The sequence below is a fragment of the Prosopis cineraria genome, unplaced genomic scaffold, assembly GCF_029017545.1.
Source record: "Prosopis cineraria cultivar Desert tree isolate PC_DT_omini unplaced genomic scaffold, ASM2901754v1 PC2143, whole genome shotgun sequence".
In the NCBI taxonomy this organism is placed as follows: Eukaryota; Viridiplantae; Streptophyta; class Magnoliopsida; order Fabales; family Fabaceae; genus Prosopis; species Prosopis cineraria.
Genome location: NW_026557468.1, coordinates 1 through 20,995, shown reverse-complemented (window position 1 = coordinate 20,995; position 20,995 = coordinate 1). Strand labels below are relative to the sequence as shown.

Sequence of the window (20,995 nt, the reverse complement as noted above, 5' to 3'; positions counted from 1 at the left end):
TAGATAGGTAGGAGTTCATTTGAGTGAATAAAGGCATTATGAAATCCATGTGATGTAGCCTTATCCATTGTCCTTTGGGAGGCATATGTGAGCACACTGCCTAAGATCACGGGTTTCTTATGAGGAAGGTGTGGCTCAAGAAATTATGATACTCTAATTTTGAGAAGGAGAATCTATGGCCCAAGAATGGGGAGCAGTATCTTGGCTAAGTAATTCCTAACAATTGGAGAGTGACCTAATTCAATCACACAGGTTAGTCCTATATAATTTGATAGCCTATAGATTCATCAAAGATATAAGGAGAAGAAGAAAAATGAATGCATATGATCATGCACAGCGATCTTCATGAATTAGATACCATGTGATTAGTGAAAATGGTATATGATATATGTTGAATACTAATAGAATATTAAATGTAAATTTTTTACTGTACATGCTAGTATTTGCCATACTTTTATTTATTTGGATTCATATGCCATGATTATTAAGATTGTATAATCATACTCCATTTTTTATAATATTTTTTTTGGGTAATGCTAAGTGCACGGGTAACATGAAGCTCTAAAGTCTTTAGTCATTTTGTCTATGTATTTGAATACACATTGTTTCCAACATTAGGGTTTATTCTTTTTTAGAAAGTCCATTGCATTTGCATGAGCCTAAATGTTGACTTGGGCACTCATTGTTATGGCTTTCTATGTTTTTGAATGAAAGCCAATCAGGCAAGTGTGCGATTTATATTGATGGTTGAATCCTTAATACATGTGGAGTCTTACATGCTTATCTATGAATGTGATTTTATGGTTGTTATCTTGGTTAATGACTAAGATTGGATGATAGCACTTGATTGATTTGAAAATATGGTAATATGTGGGTGCATATAGTCTCAAGGTCTAAATCCTCGTTTGGGTACCATATTGTGGTGTAACGAAAGTCATTAGTTAGAGTATTTAATTGTCTATGGTGTAAATACTTAAATCACCTTAATTGAAGGTCTAACCTAAAAACTAGGTCTTTAGAAAATTAGATTATTTTTGCTATCAAATATGTGCTATCAACTCATGTATTTTGTGGTGAAATGTTCAATTGGCCACGACGAACGTGTTCATTTGTCCTAGCCACAGTGAGTGGCCTCCGTGCCACAAGTCACAACAAATGAGTGCTAGCCATACCCATTTTACTGAAATGATTTCTTGGCCCCTATTTAACTTGTTTTAATGCTCAAACTTTTTTTATATGTTTCTAAAATATTGATACTCTAATTTTAAATGTTTTAAAGGCCTTAAATTCTTGTTTTAAAATTTGAATTATTTTTGAAATCCCATTTTATTCAAAGGTATTTTTAAATAATCTTTAGAGGTTGAAATGGCTGGTTGATCCTATTGTCCATTGTCATCATACATAATCAAATTATTGTGGTTAAGTGAGGTTAATGACAAAAGTTATTACATGTTCTACCTTGTTCGTCTGCTATATTAGTGAAGTTATTGTAGTTGTTAAAGAATATATCATTCTTAAATCACATGGTCCTCTTCTTTATTATCTTGTTTGTTAGAAAGGATTTCCAAGCTTGCATATTGTGATTTTACATGTTCAGGTTGTTTATTGTTCATTTGATGCTATTTATTGATATTTGATTTGCTAAAAAAGGATTTCTAAATAGAGACACAACTTAAAATTTCTTGATTCCATCATATTTCCTAAGCATACCTACGGTTTACTCTCCGAAAGAAAGTTCTTCAACCGAGGGAGAAATGATGGGAATAAAAAATAATGAAAAGAAAAAGAAATAATTGAAAATTTTTAAACATTTGAAGATTGAAGATATTTTTCTTATTAATTAGGAATATTTTCTTTTAATTATTGTAATATTTGTATTATCGTTATCTTTCAGTATTTATTGTTATCTTTTCATTTAATTTTAGAATTTTTGAAATTTTCTCACATTTACTTCTAGGGTTGAAACCAATAGATAATGCCTTAACTCATTGGCTTTGTACATGCATTTGATTGAATGAGAATTATTGTTATTACTTTGCCTCTCTTTTAAATTTCTCTTTTCTCTATATTCTCTTTCTATCTCTTTCTCTACTCTTTTCTCTTATCTTCTCCCTTGTCCTTATCCCATTCGGCATCACTTATATTTCAAAATCTTGATGGGCAATGATACTTCACTTAATAGTTGACAGGATTCTTTTTAATTTTCCTCTAAATATTTTTAATAGCATGAAAGTACTAACAGCAAAGTGATCATGTATATGCATCTTCAAATAATTAATTATTAAAAACTGTTAAAACTGTAAGCATTTTTTGAATTATGTAATTTTAATTCATTGGCACTTAATCAAAGTTTGCTTATTATGAATTTATGATGACAGTTGAGCGTAATTTTTACAGAAAAATATAAAACAAAATTAGTTACTCTAATTTGCAGAAAAATACTAATAACAATAACCTTTTATTGTCAAATATATGGAGTATAATAGTATTTTTCCTAATTGTAGACCATAGTTAGCTGATTATAGACAAGTATCCTTAAAAATATCATAAAAATTATAGACAATATTTAATTAATTGTAACATATTTTTAACCATCAATTTATAGATAACTGAACTTAGGAAAGAGAAAAAAGTTAGACAAATTTATAAAGGCATATAAAATAAATATAATAAGTTTGATTCAAGTTTCAAAAAATAAAAATTGAACCAAAACAAACCAATCAATTTTACTAAAAAAAAAAAACTAAACTAAACCTTATTTATAATCAATTTTGATCGATTTGATTTCGTGTCATTGGTTTAGATTGATTTTAAACACCTTTAGTTGATCTTGAAAAGCCAATTGTCAAAATCTCCCTCAATACTTAAAAATAAAACAAAGGAAAGGAATTAAAATCATTTCATCCCATAGAAGTGTGATTTCTTCTTATAATCAAAGAATCAAGTTCAGGATTAAGGAATAAAAGTTTAACAAAAGTGTAAAAGATAACAATACATGTGAGGATTTGAGAGGGGAACTCCATGATCAAGAGAATTATTAACGTTTAAACTCACCAAATCTTTCTCATAGAGGGGTGCGGATATTGATTCATTCTCTTTCCTTAATTATTTCCCCAAAAATAGTCAATGGAGTTCTCTTTTCATGAATCACACAGGATTTAATCTGCACAAAATTTATTAATTTACCTGTACGCATTCCTCTCATGTTCATTATTTAATGTTTTCACACAGGAATCAAACATAAATGTTTGGACTGAAAATGGTAATGGGTGAATTAGAGAAGTGATAGGCCCAATTAGAGAATTGTCTAGTTTAACCCAACCCATTATATTCAGGTAAAGTTGATAATTTGAGCAAATCAAACTTATTCTGCCAAAATAAGCCTAACTTTATTTAAAAAACTCATATAATTAAACCCAATCTCAATATTCTAAGGCTCAGGACTTATTTGGGACCGACCGAAAAACTTAAATTGTCAATTTTTTTCTTTCTATTTTAAATTTCAATTTTTACTTTACAATTAATTTTTTTATCAAAAACTATAAAATATATTTTTTGCAATTCTTAGAGAAAAGTAGAACACTCAAATTATTTTATTTAAAAAAATTATGGCTTTTATAGTTTAAGAATCAAGATTAAAATATATTTTCAATATTATTTTAAAATGTTATCGATTAAAAATAATAAAAATATAACAATGTTGCTAATTTTTATTTTTTAAGAAACTTTAAGAAAATATCTATAATAATGTGTTCAAATATATTATCTGTTAATATAAAATGAACTAAAATTTCAAATATCAATTAACATTTAATATTATATATATTAAAACAACGTAGTATTTGAATATTCTAGCCAAGCCTCAAACCTAACCTGATCAAACTTGATTTGAATTTGTTGAGCATATTCAAGTGCAAACATTAAAAATATATTATTTTGCAAAACCTAACCCTAAATATTTTCAAGCTTATTCAACATGACCCGTTACAAATTACCAGCAATAAATCCAGGAGGATGGTCCCCCATTAATGGAACGTTGCGTTTACGGAGAGTAAAAACCACCATGCATGAAGAGTTAACAACTTCCTTGGACAGGCAAAATTCGAAATAGAGTCGTTGCTTACCCAATATAAGCGCACAATTAAAGGTGCTCTCTAAACATTTTAACAAACCCGACTACTCAAACAAATCAACCCAGACTCTCAGTTAAGACTGAACTCGCCCTGCATGAACCTTATTCCTAAACTAGGCATCCTAAAACTGTTACTTTGATTCTCACTCCTATAAGAGCACCTACGTTTTATTTGCTTCCAAGAAATGAACAAGTCACTCCCCTGTGAACATTTTCAATCTCTTGATTCTCGATAACTTACGCACCCCAAAATATATTATAGTAAAAGGACCTTGAAAACCACAATCGCTAATAAACACTATATTTAAGAACAAAGCTCTACTAACACCCAGGCACTTTCGAAGGAGCACGACAGTCCGATAGGCAGCCAATCAATAATTAAAATATAAATAAGGAAAACACAATTACACTTTCAGCAACTTCAAAATTTCCAACTTCTAGTTTGTCAAATTTTCAGCTCTTAGGCAATTTTCAAATTTAATCCATCAGCCCCTTAACCAACATTTAATTTCGCTGTACAGAGACTATTCAGGATTATTATCCATGCCAGAAGTGTACAATGCGTAGGGTTGGATATTGTTCACGCCCTAATTTCAAGCAGCTATCCGTGTCAGATCAGTGTATCGCGATGTGACCGTTCTATCAGAACCTCAAATAAGGCAGTACATAATTAACAACTTTAAACGAGACTTATACCACTCAAACAGAAAAAAATGGATGGTTTTAGATTTTAGTATATTTTGAGTTGTACTGCGGGGGTTTAAAGTAATCATTGGAACTTTTTGTCGTGATTAACGAGATTCTTTGAATATAGGTTTATTACTTCCCTTCCAAAAAAAACATAAATAAAAATAATTGATACAAGTCAACTAACATCAAACCAGATATTTGTTTAAATACCGTCATCACTATAGGAGAAATCAGCACAGAAATGTCTAAAATAATATACTGCTACAACGGGTATAAAACCCGTCCATTCAAATTGATTTATATTTGGATTTGGAACATGAATGGGTGATTCAAGAAGGCTATCACCCGCACAATACTGGAGTAACCATGCCTGGAATCACCTCATAAACATACATGCGTGCCCATGCCACCGTCAATTACTCCCAACTACTTATCACTAAGTACAACCAAATTTCAAATCCCAAAATTAAGAACATCTCCAAATCGTCGCTCTCAATTATGCCTCAATACCTCCTCAGTTTACCAATGCAACATTTACTTCCTGTTCACACTGTTGGAATATTCCATAATTGGTAAACAGATTATTAAAAAAAAAAAAAGCTCAAAAATAGAGTACAGCAGCTAAATATTTCTGGGTGCTCAATATACACAACAAAACTTCTACCTGGACAAGCACCGACGATTAAAAAACCAGTTTTACACCCTTGAGTCAGAAATCGAGCCCTAATACCTTACACCATGGGGGATCAAAATTCAAAACAAACATTTAACCTAATAACGAGATGTAGAATTGCAATATTTTTATTTTCATTTTTTATCGATATTTTTAATTGAATGTTCAATAAGGTGATTCCATCTCAGTTATGCAAAGTGGTAGAGCACATTGCGGAAAAGATCCACTAAAACTGTAACATCAACAGCTAGGTTGCCCGTGGACTAGACATTACATAGTAAGGAATAGGGCTGCACAAAAGACTGGACGGCACTGGACTTCACCCTAACCCGAAGTCCGGTCTCTTTCATGAAAAAGACTGGGTTAGGCAACCCGTAGTCCAGTCTTGTCCAGTGATAACCCGAAGATTAACAGGACCGGACTTGGTCCATAGGACTGGAAGACTGGTCCTGTCAGTCCAGTACTCACTTAGCTTTTTTTTCCTCTTTTTATTCTATGAGAGGCAATAATCCATTCCAACATAATAAACTCAATTAAGATAGTAAAAATACTTATAATAATAATAAATCCATAATAATTTCTAACAATAAGAAAAAAAATATTTTTGTTATAGTCTAAATTATTTAAATTTATAAACTTTAATAAAAACAGTACTCAAAAAATTCAACAACACTATATTACAATAACAATTTAGAAACAAACTTAATAAATCTTTATGCAATCATCTCCTTAGCATCAATTACACTTTAAACATTTGTCAAAAATAAATTAATTATAATTATAATAAAAAAAATTAATAGGACTGGACTGGACCAAGTGGTCCAGATGCCTGGTCTCTTGTCCAGTCCAACCCGAAAAAATAGTCTGGTCTTTTTAGTCCTTTTGGTCCTGAAGGACCAGTGACTATACAGACCGAACAAGACTGAGACCATCTCGGGTTGGACTGGACCAGACAGGACTGGGAGACTTTTACACAGCCCTAGTAAGGAACAAACAATTTAGTGGCATATGATACAGCACTGCAGTTGAAAAGTTTCTTACCTCAAGTCAAAATTGTTTCAAAATTAAAAGCCAGTGACTTTTCCCACTGCAACAGTTTTTCCTGTAAGCGGAGATAAGCCTTGAGACTTCAAATATTGAATAGCAGGAACAAATTTTCAAGTGAAGGAAACCATCACTTCTTACCTTCTGTGCGAAGAGTAAACCTCCCAAGTTGGGGCAAATCAGCGAATTTCTCAATGCATATCATATTATTAACCTGGAAAAAACATCTAAATTATCATGGAAATAAACTAGGGAAACACCCAGAAACTAAATTACCATCAGCAACTTATATGAAACTCCAGAATCATCATGCACAAGCAGGAGGTAAGAACGTTATATGGTACTCGCACACTGTAAAATAATTTCCACATACAGCAACACAAAAAGTTATCAAACAGAAACAGTTCCAAATTGACATGGAAATAACATGCACCTGAATTCGGCAGACAACAACTGCACCATTCTTCACAAAGAGAGGTTTCTTTTTCATTGGTTTCTTTGTCTTTGGATCAATTTGCTGTAGGAGCTCAACAATCTCACATTCTTCAACAACACAGTGGATGTGCAAAACAGCCTTGTACCCAGCAGTAAAAATAGCCTAAAAAGTGATGTAACAGAGATTAATCTTACTGTAGATTATATAGAAACTAGATAAGACATATAACTACAAGAACTTTTTAGCATAAGCGTACTGAAATGAAATCCAAAAACCACACCCAGATGAGAGAGACTATTTACATTGTCCAGCAATTCAAGGATCTGCAACTGAGCCACAAACTCTGTAGCAGCTGGTATTGGATTTTCTGCAAGAGGAAAAATAAAAACAAAAATCACATGAAAATATGAACAGCAAATAGACAACAATGTTTCAAAAAAGCAGTAGTGAAGTACTGGAACCCGTATTTAATTAAGAAGAATCCCACTCATGAAGATTTGAAATTCAAGTAATAAGATTGCATTTGTTTATTCACTAGGTGAAAGCAAGAGAATGGTGCACCAGCAGTACTGGTAGAAGTTACTAGAGCCAACCTGAAAACATCTCATGGTTCAGCTATTTCAGGGCATACTGCTAGTTAATTTCTTCATATCAGATGCAGAGAGAAAAGAATGAATTATAAGACAGATCACTCATTGCCTAATTGCAGCACAATTGAAATTGTTGGTGATCATATTTTCTAGATTATTCCACACTAGACAGAACAAAAGAAGAAAGCATAAAATACTTACCAACACTAGACAGAATGAACCCGCTTACTATGTCTTCTTCTTCAGCACCGGATATTCTAACCCGTATATTCTCACCAGGTCCAGCACGTTTAACCCTATCGTCATCAATGAATACAGCAACAACTTTCACAAGGTCCTGCAATTTTTTTGGCAGTATTCCATGTTTATAAAGTCAAAAAAGAGGACAAGGCTCACACAACTCAAGGCATATTAGAGCAGAAAAAGATCCAACCTTATTGGGCATAACCAACAAGGAATCCCCTTCACGGACAGTACCAGATTCCACTTTTCCCATAACAACAGTACCCATGTCTTTGAATTTGTCAAGTATAGGCATCCTATTCAAATCAGAAGTTCAACAATAACAAAGAAATAGGTCATCTTTTTTTAGGGGGGAAAACTACATATTCTCAGCATAACCCTTAGGCAATCGACAGAAACATAACGCAAGAGCTAATACACCGAGAACATAGAGGCAATAAATATGAACATTTGAATCTTCTACAATTAGCATATACAGCTTTCAAAGAGAATTTTCTTGTAAAGCTGTAAAACCTTGTCTGATTATCCTTAATTTATCTCAGTACCTCGTCATTTTCTGATTTTCCTAGAGCCAGTAATTTGGATGGGTTAAGCTCAATTCGAACTGGATTCGATTCAAATTGAGCTTAAAATATCCTACCATATAACCAAACTCGACCGTAATCTCTTGGGGTTATTGCAGTCCAGATGCCCAAATGGTTAAATATTATTTTGTTTTATTTTTTATTTTCATCTCATTTCAATTTTTATTTTAAAAAAATATTTTGAATTTTTATATCATATAATTAATAATAAAAAGGAATTCAAGTATTCAGGTTTATTAGGACAGCCTGAAAAAGGCCAGGGCAAAGAAAATCTTTTAAACTCCCAAGCTTGGCCCTAAGATTTTTCATGCTCATTCGAGCAGGGCCGTAGGGCTTGACTCAAATTACCACCTCTAAATTTTCCCCCTCTTTTCCTTTGCACTCTATCCTCTCACAGTGTTTCTTTTACCAAAAGAAGCAAGCAACAATGGCAGGCTCCCACACAGATGCATGCTTGTATGATAAAATGGCCGAAAAACTACTTGAAAGACAAATGACAATTTTCCCACCTACTAGATTACACAATAACAATTCATGCAAATAAGGTAAAAGATACATTACCTTAAAGGGCCTTTGGGATCTCGAGGTGGAGTGTCAACACTATCAAGGACTTCAAATAGGCAGGGGCCATCCCACCAAGGACAAGTGCTTTTATCCAATCTTGTTTTCATGTTTGCACCAGTCAGGCCAGATAATGGTAAAAACAGGACATCTAGTAAATTAAAACTTGAAAATTAGTATCGCATCCCTAACCATTTAGATGCCAAAGATCTAAAAATGACATTAAATATTTTATTAAAATAATTTCTTTAACAAGGGTTTCTCAGCCATTTTCACAAGCCTTTCAAGTAGCTCACCATTGAGATAGCTGCAAAGCAGTAAAAATATAATTGAAGGAAAAAAACCTCTGGAGAACAGCCTGATGGGCCTCAGCCCTAGTTCCTATTACCAGACAAGCAGCTTCTCAATAAAGTTCAAGTTCAACATTATGATAGAGAATCTAATAAACTTTATACCAAAGAATCCAGAAGCAAATCCATAAGTTAAACCTTTGATCTATTTCCTTCACTAGGGAAATATACTAAGATTCAGTAATAGTCATCTGATAAGACCCCATCTCCTGTCACTATGAAAACTCACAAAAAGGAGATATAAAAAGAATGGCAAAGGGCAGAAAATATGGAACTATGGGTTTAGGAGAAAATCCTATGAGTAAAGACCAGCTGACACATCAGAGTAGGGGAGTAAAGCTAGTGTTTTGGCAGAGGCAATCTACTTTTTGGCTTTTTAAATCTATATGTTCGTGTAGAAGAAAAGTGTGGAGTATTTTGAATATTGAGAGTGGTAAGGAAAGCTCTGGCCTCTCGAATGCCAGGTTGGGGGTGGAGAAAGTCATCTTTCTTCATCATTTTATCTTCTGCTTAGTGTATGTTTGTAAGTGAGTGACTTATATTTTGTGATTGTTGTTTGGTGGAGTGTATTTTGTGCTGTTTCTGTTTCAGTACGTTGTAATTTTCAGTTCCTTATTTCGCTGTAATCCAACTTTGCTATTCGGTAATAGTAATTTTCAGTCCCCATTTGTGGTGTAGTTTCTGGTTTATGCTTGTTTAAAGCTTATTAGAATAGAGGGCTCCATCATCATCATTATGAAATAAATCCAGAACCATCCCAAGTGAATACCACTCTATCATAAGCTTATATAGAGGCAGTTGCCAGTGTAAAAGATACAGGATCTACCATCTCTCTAAATCAAGCAGTTAGAGCAAGCAAAAACAGAAAAATGGTGAAGTGGAATTGTGATAACAGGAATGAAGGTAAAAGACATAACCATAATATTGTCAAAAAGAAACTGACAAAAAATAAAACAAAACACCAATACCTTTCTTCACATTGTAGCCTGATGACCTAAGAAAAGGAATCATCTTTGACTCAATTTCATCATACCTAGAAACAGAAGCAACAAAGGTCTTCAAAATCATAAGTGAAGAAAGAAGAGCAAATAAGGAAGTAAGAGTGGGGGATCATAAGAGAGCACCTCTCTTTGGACCACTTCACAGTAGGTTCATCCATCTTATTAACCACAACAACCAGCTTAGACACCCCCAATGTTTTTGCAAGCTGGACATGTTCACGGGTTTGTCCACCTCTCTCATATCCAGTTTCAAATTCTCCCTTTCGAGCAGAAATTACCTGATAGAATAGGGAGAGATCATCATTTTCCTAATCAAACACTACGGAAGATCAAGAGAGTTTGACATATCATAATCCACTTACCAAAACTCCAATATCAGCTTGAGCCGCACCACTAATCATGTTGGGGACATAGCTTTTGTGACCCTACACAATAATTATTGAGGTGAGACAAAAGGGGTTCCGCAACCAGGACGTTCATCCATTTAAAAGCATTTAAATTTCCAATACAGCGTCATTGTCATCAACAACATAAACAACTAACAAGCAGCCTTATTCCATTACGTAAGGTTAGTTATATGGATCACACATCATTGTAATATGTCAATAACCAACTCGTCAGATATATCATTGACCAATAAATCCCTTTCAATAACTTCCAAGAGTATCCTTCAACGTCTTTTTCTACCTCTTTTCATAGGGCAAAAGATCATCCACTCAACCCTCTTCACAATTGCCTCTAATGACTTTCTTTGCATATATAAAAGCCATATTAAACAATTTTCTACCATTTTCTCTCTGATAGATCGCCCAAAAATAATTCCTCATATATATAACTCAAATTTAAAATGTAGAATTTTTACCACTTATCAACAATGCACAGAAACCCTGTACCCTAATCAACACACAAAAGTACAAAACCCAGGACACATCAAGCCTCACCGTCCATGGTATAGTAGCCTCAATGTAGGAGAACTATGATGTCCTCTATTGAAGTGCTGCTTTTGATAAAGGATGCATGGCTGTGACCAAAGTGATGTTTACAAATTTCACCTCTATTTTCTCATGCCAGTCAGTGGTTCTGGTACAAAGGGGTACAAGGGCTATTTGGTTTTATCATCCGAGTATCAATAGAACAATCAAGAATGTAAAATCTTAATCATGCACAACTACAGCGCTGCATCTTCTAGGCAGAAAGGCCCACTTTATTGACTTTTCTTTGGAATAAGATGAGATCTCCAAATCAGCTTTGAGGCACTTGTCAAATTCTCAGCCAACATCAAGCCCAAGACTTTGGACCACTCCCACAATTCTCTAAAATCGATGATATGCCGTTCGTTTCTTCTTTTTCCTTCTGGTGTTGTGTTAGCATAATTATATTTTAGTTTCGTCATCATTCATTAGTACACAATGATATCGTACAATTCATATAGCCAACCCATCTAGAAGGATAAGGCTTCTCATTATTTGTCATCATTCATTATGCAAAGTGTTAAAACTCATTCAGATTTTAAGTTGTATTGAATTAGTATAAATTATTTCAACATTGTCCGGTTCCTTGCCCCATCATTGCATTGGCCACAGCATCCAACAGGATGTTTCTGTGGCTTGCTACTGCACCATATTCACAGCACTGGAAACAACAGTGCTTCTTAAGTGGGTTAGGCAGGAATGCCCAGGTGATAGAATATCTAAATAGCGAATTATTTTTAAATTCCATTTCCCTTGTGATTATATCCAATAATCCTTTTTTGAGCATATCTTCTAATTCTCATGATTCTCTAGTTTAGAGTGGACTAGATGCTTGCCAACCCTCATCTCACGAAGCCCCACTCAAAATGTACAAAATAGCATACAAAGAGAGTTAACTTTCCATTTAATTCAAAACGAGAAGTAATTTCATATTTTAAGAAAGGAAAAGTACACATAAAGCAGCAGAAGATAACAAGCAATTGAAATGAAAGGGTAACCAAACAAAAGCATAAAGACACATAACCATGTGTATGTGCGTCACAACAACTAGCTTCCATACCAGAAAATTGTTTTAGAGAATCTGTAATTTTAAAGCATGTAAAACAAATTTGAATAAGAATCATGAAATACAATACTCACAGGTGCATCCAAAATTGTAAACCTTGATTTTTCTGTCTCAAAATGCGCTCTCCCAACTTCAACCGTTTTGCCCTGCAATTGGGACAACTTATTAAAAATAAAAACAGAAAACAAGAACTGAACGCATTGGATAAAGGCATAAAGCATTCAACTTCTAATAGCCAATTAATTCATAGCTCGTACCTTAACCCTCTCCTCTTCATTAGTGTCCATTATGTAAGCCATATACCTAGTAAATAAAACCAGCAATTCATCATATATGTAAATAATGATAGAAAGATGGGTGGTTGACAGATAGATAAATCAATATCCTGTATAATTGGCAAGTAGAAGAACACCTCTTCCTCCTAACAAGCAATAGAATAACCAAAAAATTCAATGCACAAAATGCCGTAAAACTAACAAACAGGATAAGTAAAACCAGAAGCTATAAGACCTTGGCAGACATGAAGAATCTCATCAAGACAAAACCAAATTTACATTTTTACGTATCACTCATTTAATTTTATATTTTTGGCCAAAAAAATCGTTTAATATTTAATTATTCAAAATTTAATTTCATTATGTATTCATCTTCTTTTATTCTTTGATCAACTTGCATATTATAGTCCAATCTGTAACAATAGCACCGTGGTCACTGCTTCAATTGCATGTCCAGACACAACAATTAAATCATGCAAAATGAAATTGAAAAAAAAAAATTCATCACTTCTTAAAAATATCTTCACTTGAAAAGACCAAGGAGCTCAATTCTTTCTCAATCCAAATTGAGTGAAGGTGCAAACTTAAACTTTCACAACAGAAAATTAATCAGTTTAAAAGCCAACCGCAATCAAACATGAATTTTTCAATCAACAATTGCACAGTAAATGAGCTCACCAGCTTTCTCTACTTTTGTCCTTTGCTTCTTTTTCATATTTTTGGATGGTGCGTTCATCAACCTGACCACTTAGGAAGAGTATCTGGCCACCAGTTGTAGACTTACCAGCATCTGGAACAAGAAGTTCAAATAGATATTACTGATTTTACCATAAAAAACTAAGGATTAAAGATACTGAATATGAATAACTACAAAAAACGGATAAACAGAAGAAAAAATTCCACAACTAGCCAAAATTTTATTTCTTAGCTCAATCACCAACGGCAAGGAGGCAAGAATCAATCCCCCAAGTGCAAGTTCTCTTTGGCAAAGGATGTGATTGTGGTGGTGAAAAAGCCAGCAGTGCAGAAAATTGCCAATCAAAGATTTGGTGACAAATGCTCTTGGACTTTTTTGCTATTATCAGTGCAACTCAGTAAAGTTGTATTCTATATTCACCAGGTTTAGCACCAAAAGGTATCCAAAGGATAGCATATACAATATGCCCATTTTGTCAGATCTAGTACATTTGATAATTTGATATGCAAGTAAAGAGAACTGGTTTAAAGGGATACCTGACTATGTTATCCCAACTCCCATTATATTTTTCTGCTACTGTCCACAATGTTATAAAATCACCCTAATTTTCTATTCACCTTACGAGCTTAAAAAATTCAACTCACAAGCATGTAAAAACCAAATTTACAATGTTTTTGACCACAGAAAACCTGACTTGGTTTTAAGCTCCATAATTTTGCTTCAAGATACAGATTCCAGTAAACATAAATTAAAACCACCAATATTTCACTTTATAAACTTCAAGCATATCCTATAAATGAATCCCTATACCTATTCTTACTCTTCCTCAAGTATTTACAAAGTTAAGGCAAATGTTCCAACCTTTCTTAAGTCATATTCTCAATAAACCAAAGATTTCCTGTTCCCTTGATCAACTTTGACTTTCAAAAAATTGCAGCCAGACCAAGATTTGTCATGCGTTCACACTAACACACACACACAGAACCAAAAAAATATCTGACCACTACAAAGCAAATGTCAAAAATACAAAGGGGGCACAGAGAACCATAAAGCAAAAGGGCTAAATTACAGAAAGAGAGAAAGGGACGTGCAAGACTCAGGCCTTTAACTAAGACAATGGACATGACAGGCACGTATGGCAGATCATTTAGCCAACCACAAGACCACCAGTTCATTTAAACCATATAATGATTAAAGAAACTAGCAAACAACTTACCAACATGACCAATGAACACAACATTCAAGTGTCTTTTCTTGTCTGTCTTCTCATCCTCTTGATCCTCCACTGAAGGAACTTCCTTATCTTTCAAAACATTAAATCAAAGTCACCAGCATCAGAAAATGGAAATTCCTAACTTTATTGAAAGTAACCTGTCTAATTTGAAACAATAATAGAAAATGCAAGTATGTGATAAAATCACAAACTAAAAGTGAAACATCCCGATTACCTTTAGGATCAGCCTGGACAGGCTGTGCCTTTACTTCCTGATTTAGACCTGAAACCAACGAGGTGAGACAAAAAAAATTAGTATGCTCTTCATCCTTAGTCAAAAAACCATGCAAAGAAACAGTTGGCCCTGTTTGGTACGCAGGCCTAAATTTAAAAGGATTGGAATTGACACTAGTATTGGCACTGGATTGGGATTGGGATTGGGATTGGGAGTGGGATTGGAGCTTTCAAATTATGTTTGATATGAAGTAATAATTGTAGAGAATACTTTCTTTCATTTTATTTTATAATTAACATAAATTATAAAAAGACTATAATAACCCTTATAATTTAAAAGAACTGCCAAAACCCATCTCTTTGTCACTCATGAATTAGAACCAAGCTCCCCCTGCCACCTATCACCCTATTCAATGACATGGAATTGGAAGCAATGCAGCAATGGTTTCTCGAAGATTTGAAGGCAAATGCAACAACCTTGTTCAATGCAGATTCAAAGGTAAGAAGGCGAGTAGATGCGAGGAGATGTAGTGCTGGAGGACTACGGGAGGTAGACGGAGGGAGAAGGGAGGAACACAAAGGGAGAAGACTCGAACTAGTGGTGGAGGATGGCGGGAGGTATACAAAGGAGAAGGGAGGAAGATGAAGGGAGAACGGCCAAAGGCAGACAAAGGAAGAAGGGAAGAAGACGAACCTGTCAATGGTGGAGGACGGCGCCAATGCCAGGGGCAACTATGGCAGACTCGGCTGAGTGAGTGAACGGTAAGGGATGGGGTTGGAGGCAAGGGTAGAGAGACAGGAGAGAGGGTGTGAGAATGAGGGTAATTTGGTCTGAAAAAAATCAATCCCATGATTGATTTCCCAAGACCCAAGGAGTAGTGGGATTGGGTAATCCCATGTAGATGGGATTGGGCTATGCTCCATACCAAACACAAAAAGCTGGTACTAGCCAGTGCCAATTCCAATCCCATCTCTCCAATCCTTCATACCAAACAAGGCCTAAGGTAAAGAAAGAGGCAGCAAGTATTGGGCAAAACAAGTGACAAAGAAGGGAGAGATATTACAATTTCTATGTCTTCAGACTTTGGAAGCGAGAAATAATTTATTACCAAAAGTAGTAAAGTTAACCCCAACAAATTTAGAATTGTCAAGATGGAAGTAGATGATAAGCTTACAAGCATTATAACCATAAACTTTTCAACAAAATCCAATACGGCGAGCAATCCCTATGGTGTTATGTCAGCAGTTAACTTAACATAAGTTGGATGTAACCTATACAGAAAACCTTTGCTTGCCAGAAGGTAACTTAATTATTCACTCGAAACCTGGTTAGATGAAATAAACATTTGCCCTGAAGAAAACTACAGAAAAAGGGCATACATGTTTATTCAAACCTATAATTTTTTTTTTTTTTTTCAGACAACCCCCAAAAAATAGGCAACTTTCCTTGTTCTGTGATATCAACTAATCTCTAGAGTCTACAAATGACCAGAAAGCTCAGGTCAAGAGAAAAATAACTGACCAGAAAACCCTTTAAACACAACCACAAGGAACAGTGATGAACATAGATGCGTTTCTAATTCAAAAAAGGTTGACATTCTTTTTAGACACGTGAGGTTTCATGACTGATAGGGTTAATCAAGGGAAGGAAAAGTGCTCGAGTAAAATACTGTATAAAGTATTCGTGCATGTAAAAGCAGAAGCAGGTTGATCTCAAGGAATGGAGCTTCAGAGCAAAGCTTGTGAAAGGGAAAAGAAAAGGATGGAAGAAAAAGAAATGCGGAAATAAGTCTTCTAAGTATAAATCATGTTATTTTTTGAGCCAGATGAAAATTTTATCTGAACGGCTCAGCAACACATAAATCATGCTATTTTTCGAGACAGATGAAATTTTATTCTGAATCGATCAGCAACAAAAGGGTAGGTAAGGAATGAAAAACAACAGAACGAGCGACATCTTACTACCAACCTTCATCCATCTTAGCGGAATTATCAACTTCTTCTGGTTTTGCATCCTCCGGATTAACAACACCGTTATTGTCTTCTGTTAAATCTCAATCACAAATTGGACTCAAAATATTCAAAAGTAGAAAAGAAAACCACCAGAACATAGTAAGAACAAAGAAAATGAGAATTCAAAATGCCTTCCGATTACCTGATGAATCAAGCTGTAGAGAACGGATGTCCTCCTCAATATCTACCATTAAAAACAAAATTGACATGAACATCTACATCAACTCCCCGAGTTCCTCATAAGCCCAAAAATCAGTATCCGACTACTCACAAACTCATACTAGCAAGATCAGTATAAAACGAACAAAAGTCACGCCAAAACAAGAAAAGACGCGGTTCAATTATAAGTCGATCACCCTATTAATAAACCGGCAATAAATCAAGGCCCAGAAATGGAAACGAACACGACAACAACGGGGAAAATAATCAATGGTTCTCAAAAAGCAAAAATATATATATATATATATATATATCCGAAGCATAATCATTCGAATTAAGGCTAACGCACAGATCAAATACCAATTTCGAGAAACCATAACCATGCAGATCTAAAACAGATTAATTTCAGGAAATGAATGGATTGAATAAGAAAAAACAGAAAAACAACAACACGGCAAGGTAGATAAATCACATACCCATGGTGAGAGGACACAAATACTGCAGAGAGGCAAGAGTTGAAGTGAGCACGCAACTAGAGACCTAGAAAGCGAGCAACACAGGGAAGACAGTGTCTGGGGTTTTGTTCCTGAAGGTACTGCGCTACGCTTGCCCCTTTTCCCACCCGGTTCGAGCTCGACTATAGGATCCCGTTATTCGTTCAGCTCAAGCCGATTCATCCCCTTCTACAGTAAAGATATTCTAGGGTTTTCTTACCCACACGAAATCACATCACTTGTTTAGATTTGACTTGATTTAATGGATATTTCAATGAATTCACTGAATAAATAGATAAAAATTAGCCATTACCTAATTACCTTTACCTAATCATTTTAAAAATACGTTTAATTAAAATTAAAAGAAAATAACTCATACCAGGAGTATCATTACTTGTTTTTAAGTGCAAAATAGCTCATAAATAGGAGTATAAAAAAAAAAGGCCCAGGATGTAACTTAAAAAAGGAATGAAGGAATTATTGTTTGTTGCTGTTGATATGGACAAAAGGTATTTAGGCATTTAATAATCAATAAATGTTAATATTATTAACATTAATAATAATACTAACCAAGATTAGCGTTATCACATCAGTATACCGCTATAATAATATAATACTCTATATTAAAATCTAAACTATGAAATTTACAGGGACCTGTTTTATTTTTCTGTAATATAAAAAAAAATTTCTCACACTACGTGCAACGTTTTTTCACTGTACGTCTCTGCATATATTATTAGGTTTTATGTAATTTTTCATCATACTGTCTTACTTTTTGTGCATATTTCAATTCAATTGGATTTCAATGTGAGAAAAGAGAAACATGATCTTTAAATTTTACCATATTTCGGTTTCACGTAATTGCACGTGTAGATAAAGTTAGCTTGCTTTTGTTTTTTTTTTTTTGTTTGTCCTTTCAAAAAATATCCCTAGCTTGGCTCCTATCTCCAAGAAAAGGAGACACACCTGCACACGAATACAGTAGCTTTAAGTTCAAACTTAGAACCTCTTTCAATTGAAGGAAATAGTGCTGCTTCTAAATAGCTAGCCGTTTACAATTGGCTTAATGTTCAATCAAGTCTGATTTTCATGCCAAAAATAACTTCATCCTAATTACGAGCCAGCACTAAATTGGAAGGCTTTACATCCATACTGTCTATTATCTAATTGGACCCAAACAATTTTTTTAATTATTCATAAGTATTCTCCAATAAATTGGATTTAATTTTATTCAAGACATGATTAAATATTAAATATAGGTACCTCTCCCAGTTACAAATTAATCGAGAAATTCAGAGCCTGTTTGGATTTGCAGTGTTTAAGGTTTGAAAAGCATATTCTCATGTCAAAAAATTAGACGTTGTTTGAATATTTTAAGACTGTGTAAAATAAATTTTCAAAAGCACATCCCAAAGCAATGGAAATGTGGATTTGCCAATGCAACTAACTGAAGTTATGCAAAGTGACTTTCCCAGTTGAGTGATTTTTTTTTTTTTTGTATTTTCATCATTTATTTCTTTTTACATTGATTTATTCTGGTTAGTGATAAATTTTCATTAAAATTAATTGAATAAGTTATTAATAATTACTATGTTATATGTGTATATTAATCATTTATAATTTATCCCTAGCATCTAAGGGAATATGTTAATTAGCACTCTCTCCATCCAAATTTACAAAACAATCTTTTTTGCAAAATTACATATATAAAAAAAGTTCATTGAATACAATTTATAATCTTAATTTTTTATAAAACATTTTAATCTAATATAAAGCATTTGTATAATAAAAATTATAAATAATAAAAATTAATATTTGTTATTATACATTTAAAAATATATTTCACTATCTAAATTAACTTTTGATTAACGAAAAACCAATCACGTACTCAAAGTTGAATATCATTTTCAAACTAGTAAAAAACAATGAACATCGATTTTTTCAAAAACCACATACTCTTCCTGTTAAAAAAATGTAAGGTATTTTTAATCGAGTTTTACACTCCCGTTAAAAAAATATAATACATTTTTAATCAAATCTTATCTTAATAAAATATTTAAATATCTTCAAACTAATACAATTTTTTCATAAATTCCCATATTTAATAGGAAGTTTCACTAAAAATAAGTATAAATTAATTTATTTATCATGGGTATTTTTAGGAAAAAAAATATATTAATTACACCTTAAAACACAAAAAATGCCTTACATTTTTCAAATACAACCCATCAAAAAAGCCTTATATTTTTTAATAAAAGGAGTAGCATTAAAAAAAGGCTAAAATACATAAAAATTCTAAATTTTGAGATAGTTATATATGATCCCTCTCACATTTAAAAATTTAAAATTAATTCTCTTAACCTTTAATTTTATTTTTTAAAGCTCCTACTATTAATTAATTATTTTTTTCATACGAGTCAAAAGTGTCATTTAACTAAAAAATGTTAGTAAATAAAAATATTATATTTTAAACTATTTATAATTAATTTTTATATTTTTTAAATAGTTGAGGTATTGATAGCTAAAAAATATTATTATCGCTACATAAAATTTTAAATGTTTATGCTATATTAGTTTTATCCTTTTTGTATCAATGATGCATATTTTTATTTTTTTGAAGGATAAATTTTTATTTACATTTTCAGTTAGATTAATATAATGTATATGGCTAAAATATTTAAAATTTTAAATATTATTAAGTTAGATTAATTTATTTTTAATACAAGAAAACTATGCATCATTGATAATAAAAAAAATGAATAAAACTAATATAAAAATAAATATTTAAAATTTTATATAATAATAATGACATTTTTTTGGCTATCAAGACCTCAACTATTTAAAAAATATAAGAAATTGATTAGCCATGGTTATACAATATAATATTTTATTTAATAATATTTTTAATTAAATAGACATTTTAACCTTTATAAAAAATAATATAATTAATAATAGATAGTTTTTAAAAATAAAATTAAAGATTATATACAACTGTTTTAAATTTAAAAAAGTTTTAGATATTTTAGTCTTAAGGGAAAAAAAAAAATGGAGGGATGCTACTTTATATTTTAGCTCAATTGACGGAATTTCTTGGGCCCAATGTAGGCCCAAAATCAACTTACACTTTTGAGCTCACTTAACTGAGGGAATCTTAAGGAAAACTGGGGCCCAGGTCCAATACAAGCTTCTATTTTAGAACTAATACACTAAGAATCATAACTACTGTAAGAAAGTAAAAAATCATAATTAACTGCGATGGCTGTTTAAAATCAAATTAACGTGACTAACAATAACCAATGAACTACCACCTGTTTGTACTAAAACTAGAATAAATAACTGAAAAATAGAAAAACAGCATAAAACTAAAAACAAGGAAAAAAGCACAATATATAGTACTCCCTCCATTCAAAAACGTAATGTATTTTTTAAAGAGTTGAATATTAAAAAATATAAAGTATTTTAGTCTTTTAAAATGTAATTATTATCTTTTTTTAAATACTCCTATTGATAATGACTTCATAATTATTATAGGGTTGTTTAATAAAAATAAATATAAAAAAATATGATTA

General features: G+C 32.7%; 1 protein-coding gene across 2 annotated transcripts; it reads right to left on the bottom strand.

The window, feature by feature from the left end:
- Positions 1–5,077: 5,077 nt before the first annotated feature.
- On the bottom strand, positions 5,078–17,638 carry LOC129301475 (uncharacterized). 2 transcript variants are annotated; one of them, XM_054940038.1, is made up of 19 exons: positions 17,409–17,638; positions 16,916–16,957; positions 16,730–16,804; positions 14,762–14,809; positions 14,530–14,616; positions 13,295–13,406; positions 12,599–12,644; positions 12,416–12,487; positions 10,667–10,729; positions 10,428–10,582; positions 10,272–10,336; positions 8,954–9,104; positions 7,999–8,104; positions 7,767–7,902; positions 7,278–7,342; positions 6,973–7,137; positions 6,681–6,753; positions 6,537–6,597; positions 5,078–5,372 (listed from the first exon to the last, which is right to left on the bottom strand). In XM_054940038.1, exons 1-18 carry the CDS (start codon positions 17,410–17,412, stop codon positions 6,560–6,562), a joined length of 1,503 nt encoding a protein of 500 aa, XP_054796013.1. In that variant the 5' UTR covers positions 17,413–17,638; the 3' UTR covers positions 5,078–5,372; positions 6,537–6,559. The 2 variants fall into 2 exon arrangements, with proteins under 2 accessions (XP_054796013.1, XP_054796014.1); XM_054940039.1 differs by lacking the exons at positions 16,730–16,804; positions 16,916–16,957.
- Between the last annotated feature and the right edge of the window lie 3,357 nt (positions 17,639–20,995).